The following is a 15,541-nucleotide window of genomic DNA, read 5'->3' as shown; positions in this document are numbered from 1 at the left end:
CGAGTGTCACAGCATTTGATATGTGACCTAGATGAAGTGAGGACACTAGTACTGCCCCCAATGAGGCGGGGGATAGACCGTACTCCCCGAGCTGGGGTACGTCGTAGTGCTGCTCCCCTCGTACGCCCTGCCCCAGAACCCGCTCGGGGGCGGCGTCCGTCCGACGCGGTACGTGTTGTACTCGCCCTCCGGCTCCGGAAAGAAGGTGTAGGTCGGGCGATGCCTCTCCGGCGCAGGAGCATTGGGCACGGCACCGGGCCAGAGCCCGAGGGCGTTGCCGGGCTCGATGGTCGCGCCCCTTACACTCCTACTCCTGCTCCTCCTCCTCCCGCCTCCACCAGTGCGCGCAGTGCGGCGACTGGCAATCGACGGCGCCGCAGTGGAGGGCACGTAAACATCCCCAATCTGCAGGAAGGGCATCTCCTCCCACTCCCTGGCCCTGAACCATTCCGCAATCGTGAGGAGGTACGGAATCACAAAGATGGGGATGAGGAGCCAGTATCCGTGCGAATAGTGCGCGCTCGCCCTCGTGTGTGCCTTGAGAGTCGAGTTCAGGTCGCGCGCCCACTTCCACACGATTGCCGCGTAGATCGTGCAGAGCACCGCGAGGAGACCAGTCCCGTAGATTGCAAAGACTTGCAGCGCGTCTGTCGCGTACTTGATCGCGAGGAGGGAGAGGACGAGCGTGACGAGTCCCCAGGCTGGAGTCAGCGAATGTAGATGGCCACGCAGTCGGCCCTAACGCCTCCCTCCAAGCGTCCGAGTCGAGTGAACGACCGGGCACGGTTGATGAACGGGGCTTTGTTCTGCCACCCAGCGGCCCAGCGGTCGATGGCAGGAACGAAGGAAGGGAAGAAGAAGCCCACTCACCAAGCACGGCAGGCAACATGCCGTGAACGCGTGTATCGGCCGAAAAGTCGCCCGGCAGCTCTTTAAAGCGGAGCTGCTTCGCCAGCGACGTCGTGAAGTTGTATCCGACCTCGGGGCCGTGGCAGACCCCAAGGACCTGGTTGCACCAGCCCCACGCTCCCAGGTGGAGGTTGACAAAGGGCGAGGGCGAGTTGATCGTCACGAAGCGGACCTTGCCCACGGGTGTGGACACTGGGTGTTAGCGAGAGTGGACAGAATGAGGGGGTGGAGTGTGAAGAAGGAAGAAGAGGGGAGCGCAGAGAAGGGGTGGAAGGAGGAGGATACTCACAGTGCAGCGTAAACATGAGCAGGATCCAGACGAAGTAGAGCACTTCGACGATCATCGTGGCGGTGGAGAGCGCGTGGTCCCGATCGTCTTTGGCAGTTTCCGAGAGTTACAGAGTGGAGAGTTGCCAAGCGACAGTTGACGATGAGGAGAGAGTTAAAAGGTCGGAGAAAAAAGGAAGGAAGAGTGAAAGAACGATGGAGAGAGAAGAGATAGAATGCGTTGATGAGAGGAGAGAGAAAGTGAGGAAGAGAATCAGCGGGCATCAGCCTGTTGGGTCGTCGAACGACTAGTCCACACACACACACAGCGGGAGCAGTGCTGGATAGACGGAGGGGACGTCGTCCGACACCTTTGATGCACCAGCGAGTGACTGGACTGTGTGTGTGCTGGCTGCATGCTTGAGCTCTGAAGCTCTGCACACACAGGTTCAGCCACTCTCGCAAGTGGTGTCACTTCATGTGCCGCCAGATGTAGAGACTTTAACAGTCTTCAGGCCTGGTGCATCCTAGACCGCAGCGAACTGCCCCGAACATTCCAAAGACCTTGGAAGACAGCCCAACAACAGTGCAACAGTGCTCCCTACCTGATGTGATGCACAACTTTCCATCGAAACATTCTTCCTCTTCCATCAGAGGTGTCCATCCGCCACTTCGTCGCCACTCGTGTCACGTGATCACCACTGACATCAGATGTCTGGCCATGAACTGTTTTGGTCATCCTCACCATCCACCATGTCGGTCCTGCTCGAGACCTCGCTCGGCGAGCTGGTCATCGACCTCGAGGTCGAGCGGTGCCCGCGCATCTGCGAAAACTTCCTGAAGCTCTGCAAGGTGAAGTACTACGGACTGAACGCGTTCTTCAATGGTGAGTTACCTCAAGCTCTCTCACTCTCTGCGCCAGCTGACCCCAGTGTCCAAGGATTTCATCTGCCAGACAGGCGACCCCACCGCGACAGGGACGGGCGGCGAGTCTTTCGAGTCCTATGCCTGGTCGCAGAACCACGAGGGATCCAAGCCGCCGCGCTACATCGAGCCCGAGATCACGACCAAGCTGAAGCACAAGGAGCGCGGGACGGTGTCCATGGCCGTCGCGCCCGTCGAGCCGCCGGGGTGCGGGAGCCAGTTCTTCATCACGCTGGCGGACAACATTGACTACCTGGACGGCAAGCACTGCGTGTTCGGGCACGTCATTGAGGGCCTCGACACGCTGGACAAAATCAACGATGCCTTCCTCGACCAGGAGGGCCGGCCATTGCAGGACATTCGCATCCGGCACGTCGAAATCCTAGAGGACCCCTTCGAGGACCCGCCGAACATGATTCCGGTTCCCGACTCGCCGCTGCGTGCGCCCGACTCGGGCTTTGCGCGCATCGCCGACGACGAGGACCCGTTCAAGGAGATGTCGGAAGAGCAAGCGGAGGAGGAGCGGCGCAAGACGGCCGCCAACTCGTCGGCGCTCACGCTCGAGATGATCGGCGACCTGCCCTTCGCCGCGGTCCGCCCGCCCGAGAACATCCTCTTCGTGTGCAAGCTCAACCCCGTCACGCAGGACGACGACCTCGAGCTCATCTTCTCCCGCTTCGGCAAGATCCTCTCGTGCGAGATCGTCCGCGACAAGAAGTCGGGCGACTCGCTGCAGTACGCCTTCATCGAGTTCGACCTGAAGGAGAGCGCCGAGCAGGCGTACTTCAAGATGCAGAATGTGCTCGTCGATGACCGGCGTATCCACGTCGACTTCTCGCAGAGCGTCGCCAAGATGAACCGTGCTCAGCTCATGGGCTTGAACAGCGGCAGAGGAGGACGCGGAGGCGGCCGTGGCGGCATGCGTGGCGGCCACCGTGGTGGCTTCGACGCTCCGAGGCAGAGGGACGCTGGCTATGGAGACAGGTACGAGAGGAAGCGGAGCAGAAGCCCTCGACGAGACGACGACCGCCGTGACCGCGATCGCGATCGCGACTACCGGGATCGGAGAGACGACCGCCGCGACTATGACAGGAGAGACCGGGATCGCAACCGTGATCGTGATCGTGATCGTGACCGTGATCGTGACCGCCGAGACCGAGACCGGGACCATGACCGGGACCGTCGAGACAGGGACCGAGACCGGGACCGGGACCGCGACGACCGCCGCGATAGGAGAGATAGAGATGACCGCCGAGACAGGGACCGCCGCGACGACCGCGACAGGCGGGACCGTGATAGACGAGACGACCGCTATGAGCGTCGCTAGACCATTGTATGCATGCATTTTGTAGTCTATCACTGCCGCTAACTTGGCTTGTGCCGCTGCAATTGCCGAGTATCGGCACAACTATGACGCACGACCGGCCAAAGCTCGGACGGGATCAAATAAAGTCACAGACGCAGCGTCCAAAGAGACATGAGATTGGATTTCGGAGCACTTTGCAATCCACTACCCTTGCCACCACCATGCTCCGTCACGGCGTCCTGTCCGCTGCATGCGCTGCGCGCGCTCTGCCCCGCCGACAACTGTCGACGACTGCCCCCCGCTACATCCGCATCAAGAAGCCCGAGGGTGCTGAGCCGGCCAAGCCGACCCCGCCGCCCAAGGCTCCCGAGCAGCCGTCTCCTGCCGAGAAGCCGGCCTCGGTCCCGCCCAGCGTCGATGCCGGCAAGAAGTTTGAGCCCGAGGTGAACGCTCAGAATGTTGAGACCACGACCCCCGGCGCCGCCTCCGAGCCCCTTGCCTCCGCCGTTCCCCCGTCTGAGCCGCCCAAGCCCGAGGAAACCAAGGTTGAGGAGCCCGTCGAGGAGATCCCGGACAAGCCGGACCTCTCCAAGCTCCCTTCGCTGAACATCGACCCCGAGGCTCAGGCCCGTGCCCAGGAGGCCATTGAGCAGCCGAAGGAGGACGCCAAGGGCCAGAAGAAGACTGGCGCCGGCAAGAAGCCGCCCAAGTACGAGTCGTCCATCGACAGGAAGCGTAGGAACGTGGCCCGTCTCGGCTATGCCGGTCTGTTCGTCGGTGTCATCGCTGCCGCGTACTACGTTGGAGAGAACCAGGGAGAGAAGGAGGGCGAGGCTAAGGAGAAGAAGAGCTTCATTGAGCAGTTCAAGGCCAACTTCACCGCTCTTGGAGACATCTTCTCCAAGCCCGCTTTCGAGGTCCTCCTCCCCGACCCCCTTCCTCCTCCCCACCAGCGCCCTTACACCCTCCTTGTCGACCTCGAGGACATGCTTGTTCACTCCTCGTGGGACCGCCAGCACGGCTGGAGGACGGCCAAGCGCCCCGGTGTCGACTACTTCCTCGGCTACCTCAGCCAGTTCTACGAGATTGTCCTCTTCTCGAGCCAGCCCTCGTTCGTGAGTGCCAGCTTTCAGCCTGTGGGTGCCATAGCTAACTTCAGACCGGCCTTCCCGTCTCCGAGAAGCTCGACCCCATGACCCTCTACCTTCCTTACAAGCTCTTCCGTGAGAACACTCGCTACGTTGATGGCAAGGTTGTCAAGGACATCGACTACCTGAACCGTGACCCCAAGAAGGTCGTCATGCTCGACGTCAACCCCGAGCATGCCCACCTCCAGCCCGACAACGCCATCATCATGCCCCGCTGGGACGGCAAGGCCGGCGACAAGGGCCTCATCGAGATGATCCCATTCCTTGAGTGTAAGTTTAAACGTGCCTTCGTCAATTGACGACAGCCATCGCCATCTTTGCTCCCCAGGACGTCCGCCCTGTCCTCAAGCACTACGCCGGCAAGGACATTCCCCGCGAGTACGCCAAGAAGGAGGCTGAGCAGAAGGCGGCCGCCATCGCCGAGTGGGAGCGGACGCACCCCAACAAGGGCAGCAGCTGGACTGCGGGCCTGTTCGGCGGCGGCCAGACCCGCCCCCAGCAGCCCATGACCTACCTCGAGATCAAGCGCCAGCAGGCCCAGCGTGCCTACGAGGAGGAGCAAAAGTACTACAACGAGCACAAGGAGGAGTTCCTTCGGTAAGTTACGGATTTCTTCATCTCAACTGACATAACAGCCTGATCGAGGAGGACAAGCAGCGCCAGCTCCAGGCCATGAAGGGCTCGCTCTTCGGCATGATGGGTGGAGGTGATGAGAAGGTGGCGCAGGAGGCTGCCGCCCAGCAGCAGGCCCAGCAGCAGGCCCAGCAGCAGCAGAAGTAAGATCTTGTCGGACCCATCGGACACCGCACTGTAGTATCACACGCCCCATTCATATCAGTAGTAGTGCATGCAAGCGCATACATCCTTATCGTTCTTCTGGATTTTTGGTAGCTTGCGCGTTCTGCGAAAACAAAGGGTCCTCTCCGAAAGTGACGGCCAGCGTGGGAGATTTAACCACGTGGGCCGATCGATACTCCGGATCTGACTTTTCAACGTCGAACCGAAGTCCGAACATTGAGCTTGTTGCTTCAGCCAGTCCACGCAACAATGTTCGGCCTCAACATGCTGCGCCCGCTCGGCGCGCGCGGGTTCTCCACCTCCGCCGTCGTCGAGAAGCTCAAGACGCACAAGGGTACCGCCAAGCGCTTCTCCATCACCGGCACTGGTATCGTGAGTTCTTCCCTTCCCAGCTTCGGTGTCCCGGCAGCTGACAGACAGTACCGTCACGTAAGTCGCGCCTTGTTGTTGCACGAATTTTTGGCATGAACGACGCGAAGATGATGCGAGGAAACGCGAAAGGAAGACAGGAGGGACTGACGACACAGGCCAAGTGCGGCAAGACGCACCTGAACACGAAGATGTCGGGCAGGACTGGCCAGAGCCTCCGCGGCTACGGATACATCGCGAAGGGATCTCGGGTGAGTTGAAGTCCTCTTGGACACGACTGACAGCAGCAAAACAAGAACCTCCAGCGCCTCATGCCCTACCTCTAACCCACTTTAGCATATGACTTTTCTGCATTGTATTTGGCCCCATCTCCTTGACCCCTCGGCGCGCGATTATAACAATATCATCGGTCTACTGAACTCCTTTTCGCCTCGCTGTCTCGCTTGGATCGGGCTACTGCTCTATACAATCGGCCGCTCGCTCAGCTCACAGCAGAAAACTACAAACTGTACTTGAATCCGCGGATCTGGCGGTCCGTCAAGTCCTGATACTCCTCGACCTTCATGACGACGTCGTCGTCGCTGAGCTCCTCGGCGTCATTCGCATCCTTCTGCCTCTTGATCAGGAAACGGAGCACGAGCATGAGGATGCTCGCCGCGGCCATGGCCACAATGACGGTGATCCAAGTGGACTTGTACTTCTGCGGCGCCTCCTGCGTCTTGACCGTGTAGCTTGCGGCGATGTTGCCGGCGTTGTATCCGACGAAGATGGCGCCATTTGTGACTGCCTTCTTTGTGCTGCCGGCCGTGTTGGCGGACGCGAGGGCGAGGAGAAGCACATACGGCGCGCCGAAAGATGCGACGAGATAGTACCCAATCAGCGGGCCGGCGGTGGGATGCCACGGCGCTGTCCAGATTACAATAGCGCCGACAACAACGGGGATGCAGGAGATGGGGAAGAGCCAAGTGCGCGAGTCACGGAAACGGTCCGCGAGCGCCGTGAAGATGTAGATCGTGACACAGGTCACTGCGCCGCCCGGGATCGTGAGGGCGACAGACTGCAGGCCGCTGTAGCCGAGCGACTTGATGATGAGCGTGCCGAAGGCGGTGACGGCGCCGTTGCAGAGATACACCAGAGCACCGACGAGGAGGTACAGCCACGTCTTGATGTCGAGGAGCGCCTCGCGCGCTTGGCTCCACTTCAGCGGCTGTCGGTCTCGCGCGAAGGGGTTCTCCTCGAACCGCCGCCGGAGGAGGGCACGCTCAGTCTCGTTGAAGAAGGGACCGGGCTGGAGCGGCGAGGGAGGCAGCAGGGCCATGACGACCAGACCCCACGCCATGGTAACGGCTCCGCAGAAGTAGTAACTGAAGGTCAGCCTATGCTCAACTTTACAAAGAGAGTCACGCACATGTACTTCCAAGCGTGGGCGTCGCCGCTGGATCCGAGGGCAAAGTTGATGAGACCATTGAACATGCTGAAAATGCCCGTGGCCGAGTACCAGATGCCCATTCTCTTCGCCTGCTCCTGCGGCTTGTACCACAAGGCTGTGATGGCTACGAAGCATGGTGACACCGCGCTCTCGAGCAGTCCCAGGAAGACGCGCTGCACATACAGTCCCTTGTAGTCTGTCACGACGACGGTGAGGATGGCGACCAGGCCCCAAAGCGTGATCACTGTGCCGGCGGCATAGCGCAGGTTCAGGCGTGCGAAGAGCAGGGCACCGGGAAGCACCGCAACAATGTATCCGTAGTAAAAACAGGCTGTCGCTGTTGCATAACGTGTTGTCGTGCCGTTGTGCTGCAGTTGGAGGTCTTTCAGGATGCCGAAGGCGGCGGCGGATCCGAGAGCGGCCTTGTCGTAGTATTGCAGTCCTAACGTGACCGTTAGCAGCGGCATGAGGAGCAGATCCTGCTTCCAAAGCAAACGGCGGAGAGCACGCTGGCGCCCAGCCGGCTCCTCAAAGTTGGCGACGGGGTAGTCACTCTTTTCGTCCTGGGCATTCATGTTGCCGCCCGCGCTGTTGTTCGTATCCGTGTCTAGGTCTCGTGGGTCTCGGCTCATCGCACCATGCCGTTCTTGCTGTGATATACCGTCGTGTGTCTGAGATTAGTTGATGGAGAGCGGAATGCCGCCCCCGCACGAGATACTGGATATCGGCTGAGAGCCGGTTCACAATTTCTGGGTCAGCTGGACGCGATGAGTTATCGGAGGCCCGAAATCGCGAAATGCGCTGGGAATGACCAAAACTGGGCTGTTCGGTGTTCTAGACTCTGCGTCTTCTGCGTCCGACCCAACGCCTTAGATCCGATCCTGCATTCCTCAACCTCTTGCTATATCCCAAATCTCATCGCACGTGCATCTGATTGGCCCCGCACACCGTCCGCTTTGTACCTTCTAGGTCCTGTTCTGGGCCCAGCGCTGACTCGATTCCGCACGCAGCGCACACAGCGGCCAAGCGGAACAGAGAAAGAGGTACGAAGCAGGGCAAAGCAGGTGGTACTTTTAAGCATGACTCGAACAATTTCGGGCACCGGGCACCCGTAACCCCTTCGGTGAGCCCTTCGGTGAGCCTTTCGGCGAGCGGGCACACGGATCATCTCTGCTCCTGTCTCGCACTCTCCGGCTCGGGCTTCCCATTGGCTCCGCCCGGTCAGTGCCCCTCCATATCATCTGACCACAGCGAACAGTCTTAGCATCCCCAACATCGCTCTTCTTTGTCCGCTCAAATGTCATTATCAACATCCGGGGCGCCGATGAAGCTGGCCGTTGCCCGCCCCCCTGCGCCCGACTTCTCCGCCCTCTGAGCTGTTACGTAACAAATGGCGGGCGTCTAGCTCAGTTGGTAGAGCGCGTCATTAGCATCTCTTGCTTCCTTGACGAGGTCTTTGGTTCGATTCCTAAGTCGTCCACGCGTACTTTTTGGTGTCCTGTGCGCTCGAACGGACGTTTTGCGAGCTCTGGCGGTTGATAAACGTGAGGTTGAGTTGGTGTGGTGTGGAGAGCCGCGGAGTGTTGGAGGATCGGCGGTGCCACACTGGTTCGCACTAGTGTGAGACAGAGGGCGCAAGGTGATGTGCCTGCTTGTGGCTGACGTATAGCCCTCTGCCGTGTTTCCATGCCCAAGACCGCATGCAGTATGCTCCCTGCGGCTTCCAGTGGTCAGCCAGCGACTTACCAGGTGCGGCTGCGAACCTAGTACCTAGAGTCGCCTGACACGAGCGACTTAGGAAGCTATTGAAGGTCTATACTTGAGCTTTTAAGTCGTCCGGCGCCTACTCACAAGACTGGCTAACCTGCGGACTGGGTATGCCCTGCTCTTTCCGCGTTAGAAGGAGCACTGGCAAGTGAACACAAGACCTCCTGAACAGGGCTCTCGATTCGTGTTTGTGAGCAAAAACCCAGAGCAAGATTGGCGTCGCGTTCACTGCACATCGTGCTCACCCTCAGCCAGGCCGATTCGCCAGGGCTCCTGAACTGGGGCTCTCATGCGTGCTGCATCGCCAGAGATGTCCCCACATACCGCCCGCACACGGACATGAACACCGGAATCCTGTAAGTCAGTCACGTGTGGGTGGAATTGGCCGAGTGCCCTCGGAGTAGACGGACCGAGCTGATCTCTCACATGTCCGGGACCTCACTTCGTGCGTGCGTTCGTAGACCTGTTCTGTGAGCACCGTTTTCTTCTGTATCGCAATTGTCGTGCCGTACTCTGTTGCATCTGTGTGGAGTGTGAATGGTGGCAATAACAGATGGAGGAGAAGCAACGGTACTCGGCGATCGCAGCCGATATCAGTTGCCGAGGTCACCGGCATCTAGCCCCGTCTGTCGGAGGCCCCGCGAACCCCGTGAGCGGAGAGACCAACCGCAGGTGGGCAAGCTTCGGGTGCATGTGACGCGAGAACCGAACACCCAGTGCAGTACGCCAGCAAGCTGACAAAGGCGGCGTCTGATGCGCCGGGCGCATGTCTGCGGATGTTCTGGCAGGACGTCATGTGACGTGCGTAGCGTCGCGGCTGTTCTTGACTGGGTATTCTTGGGGATGCCAGCCAGCCTCTCATAAACCAGCCCGCTCGATCGTACCTTCCCCTCTTCCCCTCCCCCAGTCTCTCTCCTAGACCAACAAGCCTCATTCTCATCAACGTCGCTCGCGGCTCACCTGGGATCTAACCTAGCTCGCCTCGCTCGCTCGCGCCGCAAGACATCATGCCGACCAACATCAAGTACCTCGACGAGTACGAGGACAAGCACAACTACCGCAACATTCAGGTGCCGGACACGGCCTCGCTGGAGTTCGAGCCGCTCAAGCCCTCGCCCAGCAAGGATGCGTACTGCAAGGTGCACCTGATCAAGAACTCGGACCTGACCATGGGTCTCAGCGTCTTCGTGCGCACGAGCGACACGGATGCGCAGATCACCCTGCCTGTGTACACGTTCATGCTGGAGGTGAGTGTTGAGGACTGCTCTCGCACCTGCCTAATAATGGGAGCTGGCAGCGTGTGGAAGAGTGTGACGGAAAGGGCAGCTGGGCATAGTTTGGGCGCAGTGCTAACGCCCAGCACGTCTCTGACGGACGCAAGGTCGCTTTCGATCTCGGCCTGAAGCCGAAGCTCGAGGACTTCTCGCCCTTCACGCAGGGCCTGATCAAGGACATGCCCATCACGTGGCCGCGCGGCACGGTCCCCGAGGTCCTGAAGGACCACGGCGTGGACGCCAAGGACGTCGAGACGGTCATTCTCTCGCACGTGCACTTCGACCACATCGGCGACATTGGCCAGTTCCCGACATCGACGAAGCTCATCGTCGGCCCGGGTACTGCGAAGGCGGCCCTGCCTGGTTACCCGACGTACAAGGACAGCTCGGTGCTAGACTCGGATCTGCCCTTCGGTTCTGAGCGCGAAGTCGAGGAACTAGGCAAGGACACGAAGTGGGTCCGCTGCGGCTCCTTCCCCGAGGCGGTGGACTACTTTGGGGACGGCTCGCTGTACATTCTCAACGCGTATGGCCACATGGTGGGCCACATCGCTGCTCTTGTGCGCACCTCAACCGACCCGGACACGTACATGCTCCTGGCCGGTGACTCAGCTCACGTTCGCGGTCTCTACTCCTGTTGCGCTGGGTGCAAGCACCCCTCGTTCCGCGCCGGTCTCTACCCCGCCTCGGCCGGTTTGTCGCCGCAGGAGCAGGCGCGCGGAGGTCTGCTCGCGATCCACTACGACCTCCCCGCGGCGTACCTCAACATGGCGCGCATGGGACGCATGGAGGAGGAGGACAATGTATGCGTTATCCTCGCGCACGATCTCGAGTGGAAGAAGATCCTCGACCGCGAACAGGGAGGCGAGGATTGGGAGTGGGTCGAGGTCGGAGACTGGAAGAAGAAGGGCAGGAAGGAGGAGGTCAAAAAGGAGTGGGTCTACAAGCCGGACACCGTCAAGGATGCCGATGGTGTTTGAGTGTTGTATGTCAGAAGTTATCAATCCAATGAACATGGTGAATGTCGCATGCCTTGATGCAGCGTTGCTTGGAACCTGAGACGCTGAAGGAGGTAGAGGTCAGCTTCCTACAGAAGATGGACCCTCTGTGAACTCAGATGGCGGTGCGGTCGTGGCGCGCTCGTCAGCACGGTAGCATCACAGTCATGCCGGTGTGTGCCCATCAGAGCCTGGGCCAAAGTGCATACCACGCTGTGCGCGGGTGACTCACCATCTTGGCGGATACCTCGTTTCATCCAGGTCAACCACTGTCATATTGTCTTCATACCGCCTTTGGCTCTGAACTAGAGCGCTTTCATCCTGACCCCTTTTGTGTTCCTTGAAGACACCTCGAGTTTGAGCCTGCAGTTGCCGAGACATTGCTGGGCCAGGAGGCTAGCCAAGTACAGCTCGACAGGTGGGCAGTCTATGCCACCCATGCTTGTGAAGTCTGCGATTGAATCTGCGCTTGAGCTTCAACCGATACCTGTGTGTGTATGTGTAGGACTGTGATCTAATATCGGGAACGGGCCGCTGGCATATGGGCAGCGATCACCGTGCTGTTTATCAGACTAGCATCTCGGTGCTCCGGGGGAGAAACGCCGAGTCGCGGATATCCACACCACCGCCACGGACGCAGCAGAAAGTCTGCCGTTCTCAGCCATACTGACTTCTCGGGCGCTTGTCGCTCCGCTCGCATGAATGCCATGTGCACCCTCTGCGAGCCAAGAGCCCACTCATCGCCAGCCAGATCTCTTTGGCCGTAGAGCTGAGACAGCACGAGAGCGAACGAGAGCGCGTGGCACTGCATCACAGCGCACAAATGAGAGCGTCGTACATCGGTTCAAATCACGAAACTTCTGGCGATCGACATTCGCATCCGAGCCCGCAGTCTTTCAGCAACGTCTCAGGGTGAGACAGTTCGGATTCGGACCCACAGTGCCCTTGATCGGCTCCGCTGCTGCGCCGTCAGAGCACGGAGCACATGTTGACGCGGGGCCGATGCGTGCACGGTGCACGGGTCCGTAATCTTGGGGACAGAGCTGCTCCGCAGACGGTATGCCAGGCGGACCCACTCTCCTTGCCTGTTGTGCAGTTGGCCCCTTGGCACTGCCGCTCCCCACATCGATGGGTCGAGTCTTGGCGCAACGGGCTTGTTGTGCAACGATGCAGAGCAGCGCCGATTCGCCACTCGATACTGATCCGCACTCCCTCGTGCTCACTGTGAAGTTTTACCGCCTCATCTGTCTCGGCCTTCGAGAGGAGTGCCAGATCATTACTTCGGTCTGGGCATTGTATCGGATAGCCGCGTGAAGTTCATTCACAGCCGCACCGCGGATCTCGTCATGACCTTGTTCTAGAATGTCAGGTGAACATCAGGTAGCGGCCTCGGGTCTCAACTCCCTGTCTGACTCATTGCCGGGTCTCACTCCCTCTCAAACCTTCCTCGTTTGCGCCAGTCAGTCTCAGAGCCGCAGAAAAAGAGTGATACATGAATTACAACAAAAGTACAACCGTCCCCCTCCTTCCTTTAAAGCGCGTGCGTTTCGTGATCGGCCGCGATGATATCCGTCAGACTGGGATTGGCCTCGTAAAGCCCGTGGTTGGTGCCGAGGAGGGTACTGCCCCTCCTGTCGTCAAACTTGGGGGACATGGCGGGAGACTCGCCAAGCGTGTCCAGCGGCGTAGCCTCAGAGGCGGGGAGGACCGTGAATGAAACGCCGGGCGAGGCCGAGCCGTTCGAGGTGCCGGAGGCGGGGCGGAAACTCATGGAGCGCTTGAAGATGGGGGCACGCTGGTGAGAGTGTGAAGGCGAACGGTGGACACGGGTTTGTGTCCAGTTGTTCGAAGTAGGGGTGGTGGGAGTAGTAGGCGTCGTGGGCTCTGTCGAGGACTGCGAGAGACGCTTGCTGCCCACGCTCTCGAGCTCGTCGGAGTGGTACAGCGAGGAACCAGCAATGCTGCTGCCCATGGAAATGTTCGAGCTGTGGCCACCGATCGAGGAGCCGTAACCGAAGCTCGATCCCGAGGTCGAAGCTGGGGTACGGCGTTCCCGGCGCGGAGGAGGGCGGGGGTACATCGGAACCTGGTCGTCGTACGTGGGCATGTCGGCGCTGCTCGTCGTCGAGCAGGTGCTGAGGGTGTTGGAGCAAGAGGACATGGTGCGGCGGAACTTGGGCTGGGAATGCTGCTGGGGCGTCGGCATCGAAGTGGGAGGCAGGGGGAATGCAATGTCGTCGGCCGGGAACTGGGACATGGCCGGGGAAGGGGGCGAGGGAACGAAAACGACCGAGGGTGTGATGGGCGAAGCGATGGAGGAGCCGAGTGTCGGCGCCGAGGACAGGGCGGGGCTCGTCTCCTCCACCTCGAGTGCAACGGGAGGAGGGATCGGTATCCTCTCCGTCTGGAGCTGAGGGATGGAGTTCTTGTGCCTAATCATGGAGCGGCGCTCAGGACGCTCGGGCTCGAGTTTTCTCGTCGTCTGGCGCACGGTTGTGTCCTCGGCCATCAGCCCGAAAGAACGGACCATGTCGAGCGTCGAGACCATCTCCTTTGGCGTCTTGCTTCCCATCGAGCGAGCGATGGGTACCGTTTTCCGGGAGTCGATCCGGAGCTCGACAACAACGACAGGCTCATCCTCGTAGGCACCGATGAAGCCGGTGAAGCCCAGCTTGCCCGACCGACCTTCGACTTCGGAGACGGAGGAGACAGGGCCATGCTCCTCGGACAGGGGGAAAATGAAGTTGCGCGCTGTTCGGATGCTCTGCATGTTCCTGTCGCTCCTGTCGCAGGCCGACGGGAGGGAGGCGGCGTCGACCATCTCCCACGTGCTCCTGCTTGTGCTTGTTGACAGGCGCGGGGTGGACGCAGCGTAAGCTGCTCCACGGTAGACAGAGCCTTCACCAGAATTGCTGCTGCGGGAGCTCTCGGTGCGCGTCATGGAGGGCCGGGGTTGGCTGGACTGGTACGAAGTCGGCGTGCGCGGCATGGCAGAGCTGGCTGACGTCGGTGTCCTGGGCGACGAAGCGGTGGGAGTGCGAGGGGAGGGAACGAGGAGGGAGGGAACAGGCGAAGAAGCGTCGACGGTGAGGTTGTTTATGTTTGCGGCGAGATTGGCGTTGCTCGCGCGGCGCCACCGAGTTCCGATCATCTGGAGGGAGCGGCGAGACCGTCTGCTGAGGAGAGATGGGGAGCGAGTTGGCGCGGCCAGTGTCGCTGAGCTTCTATATAGTTAGCAATCTGCTGTGCAGAGCTTTGTCATGTTGTGTTATGCTTAACCCCATGCGGCCCCTGTATCCTCATCATCTCGCGCGTGCGCGTGCCCGCATGCTCAGCACGCATTCATTGCGATTGCGGCGCGCCCACTCTTGCTAGCATGGCTAGTTCCACTCTGAAGCAGATGCAGACTAAGGCAGACAGACTAAGGCTGGCTGAGACTGATGACTGGCTCGTCCTGGCTTCGTCCTGGCTCTGGGCCACCGATTGCAGCGGAGCCCTTGTTTCAATTACACTCCGGGTTTGCAGGGGTTGTGACGTTTTGGTCAATACGCCAACACGCCTCATGAGGCGTGGCTCAATAGCCGCGGCGTACGAGCAGATGGGTGGTACTCACGACGTTGGAGGCTCGATGTCGGGCAGCATCGTGAATGCGGAGAACTGTGGAGCAGCTCGCTCTCCAGTCTGGGCTTTGGGGAGTGCGTGGTGAGAGTCGAACTGGTAAAGTTTGATTTAGTCCGTAATAGCTTTCGGAGGCGTTGTTTGTGTTCGTCGTTTGGGCCCACTGCTCGCTCGTAGTCGGTCGTCTTCGAAAGAATGTGCAAGATGTCCAAAGTCAAGAATGTCAGAGTGCAAAAGTCAGCTCGACAGGCCGCGGCCAGCGGAGCAACGGCGCGCGGGCCTTTATGCATGGCTACTGGTAGCATGGCATCACGTATCGCGTACGTCAAGGCGAGCTTAGACGCTGGGGACTATGGTGCCCTGTGCCTCGGGCCTGGTGGTGGTGGTACCTTGGCGTGCGTTCCCGCGGCTTGCGGCGCCGCATGCGGCGCACCCACAGCCCACAGAATTCGTCGCGTTACGTTGTCGAGGTACTCTTGGGTGCTGTGGTGCGTGGCCAGCTGATGCGCATCGGTGCGGGTGCCCACTTGGAATCGCCCGCCGGATCGCCCAGACCTCGCTGAATCTACCGAGTCTGGCGTTCTGCAGAAGACCATCACAGGGCCCGCTTTTGCGGGGTGCTCACCCCTTTGCCAGGTATGCCAGGAGTGAGGTTAGCCGGAACGCCTCACAGGGCTCTTCACGAAGGGAGGAGCGGGGGGCGTTCGGGCCTGCGGACAACTGTCCACGGGTCG

At 60.1% G+C, this 15,541-nt stretch overlaps 7 protein-coding genes and 1 non-coding gene across 8 annotated transcripts; 5 read left to right on the top strand and 3 right to left on the bottom strand.

The window, feature by feature from the left end:
• Positions 1 to 45: 45 nt before the first annotated feature.
• Positions 46 to 1,253, bottom strand: A1Q1_00351 (uncharacterized protein; the record flags this gene model as incomplete). The annotated part of the gene is made up of 3 exons (XM_014326000.1): positions 46 to 701; positions 871 to 1,101; positions 1,199 to 1,253. The coding sequence occupies 3 exons, from the start codon at positions 1,251 to 1,253 to the stop codon at positions 46 to 48; spliced, it is 942 nt and encodes a 313-aa protein (XP_014181475.1).
• A 676-nt stretch (positions 1,254 to 1,929) lies between these two features.
• A1Q1_00350 (uncharacterized protein) lies at positions 1,930 to 3,427 on the top strand (the record flags this gene model as incomplete). Its single annotated transcript, XM_014325999.1, has 2 exons — positions 1,930 to 2,062; positions 2,109 to 3,427. 2 exons carry the CDS (start codon positions 1,930 to 1,932, stop codon positions 3,425 to 3,427), a joined length of 1,452 nt encoding a protein of 483 aa, XP_014181474.1.
• A 200-nt stretch (positions 3,428 to 3,627) lies between these two features.
• On the top strand, positions 3,628 to 5,334 carry A1Q1_00349 (matrix protein import-related protein; the record flags this gene model as incomplete). The annotated part of the gene is made up of 4 exons (XM_014325998.1): positions 3,628 to 4,521; positions 4,566 to 4,844; positions 4,904 to 5,142; positions 5,190 to 5,334. 4 exons carry the CDS (start codon positions 3,628 to 3,630, stop codon positions 5,332 to 5,334), a joined length of 1,557 nt encoding a protein of 518 aa, XP_014181473.1.
• A 267-nt stretch (positions 5,335 to 5,601) lies between these two features.
• On the top strand, positions 5,602 to 6,047 carry A1Q1_00348 (uncharacterized protein; the record flags this gene model as incomplete). Its single annotated transcript, XM_014325997.1, has 3 exons — positions 5,602 to 5,781; positions 5,886 to 5,972; positions 6,018 to 6,047. The coding sequence occupies 3 exons, from the start codon at positions 5,602 to 5,604 to the stop codon at positions 6,045 to 6,047; spliced, it is 297 nt and encodes a 98-aa protein (XP_014181472.1).
• Positions 6,048 to 6,220: 173 nt separating this feature from the next.
• A1Q1_00347 (uncharacterized protein) lies at positions 6,221 to 7,725 on the bottom strand (the record flags this gene model as incomplete). The annotated part of the gene is made up of 2 exons (XM_014325996.1): positions 6,221 to 7,085; positions 7,130 to 7,725. The coding sequence occupies 2 exons, from the start codon at positions 7,723 to 7,725 to the stop codon at positions 6,221 to 6,223; spliced, it is 1,461 nt and encodes a 486-aa protein (XP_014181471.1).
• Positions 7,726 to 8,545: 820 nt separating this feature from the next.
• Positions 8,546 to 8,630, top strand: A1Q1_t127. The gene has a single exon. It is a non-coding gene; the product is annotated as a tRNA-Ala (tRNA).
• Positions 8,631 to 9,924: 1,294 nt separating this feature from the next.
• On the top strand, positions 9,925 to 11,171 carry A1Q1_00346 (uncharacterized protein; the record flags this gene model as incomplete). Its single annotated transcript, XM_014325995.1, has 2 exons — positions 9,925 to 10,164; positions 10,278 to 11,171. The coding sequence occupies 2 exons, from the start codon at positions 9,925 to 9,927 to the stop codon at positions 11,169 to 11,171; spliced, it is 1,134 nt and encodes a 377-aa protein (XP_014181470.1).
• Positions 11,172 to 12,720: 1,549 nt separating this feature from the next.
• On the bottom strand, positions 12,721 to 14,340 carry A1Q1_00345 (uncharacterized protein; the record flags this gene model as incomplete). Its single annotated transcript, XM_014325994.1, has 1 exon — positions 12,721 to 14,340. One exon carries the CDS (start codon positions 14,338 to 14,340, stop codon positions 12,721 to 12,723), a length of 1,620 nt encoding a protein of 539 aa, XP_014181469.1.
• Between the last annotated feature and the right edge of the window lie 1,201 nt (positions 14,341 to 15,541).

This window comes from Trichosporon asahii, assembly GCF_000293215.1.
Source record: "Trichosporon asahii var. asahii CBS 2479 unplaced genomic scaffold scaffold00020, whole genome shotgun sequence".
NCBI lineage: Eukaryota > Fungi > Basidiomycota > Tremellomycetes > Trichosporonales > Trichosporonaceae > Trichosporon > Trichosporon asahii.
This window is presented reverse-complemented; position numbering and strand designations above follow the sequence as displayed.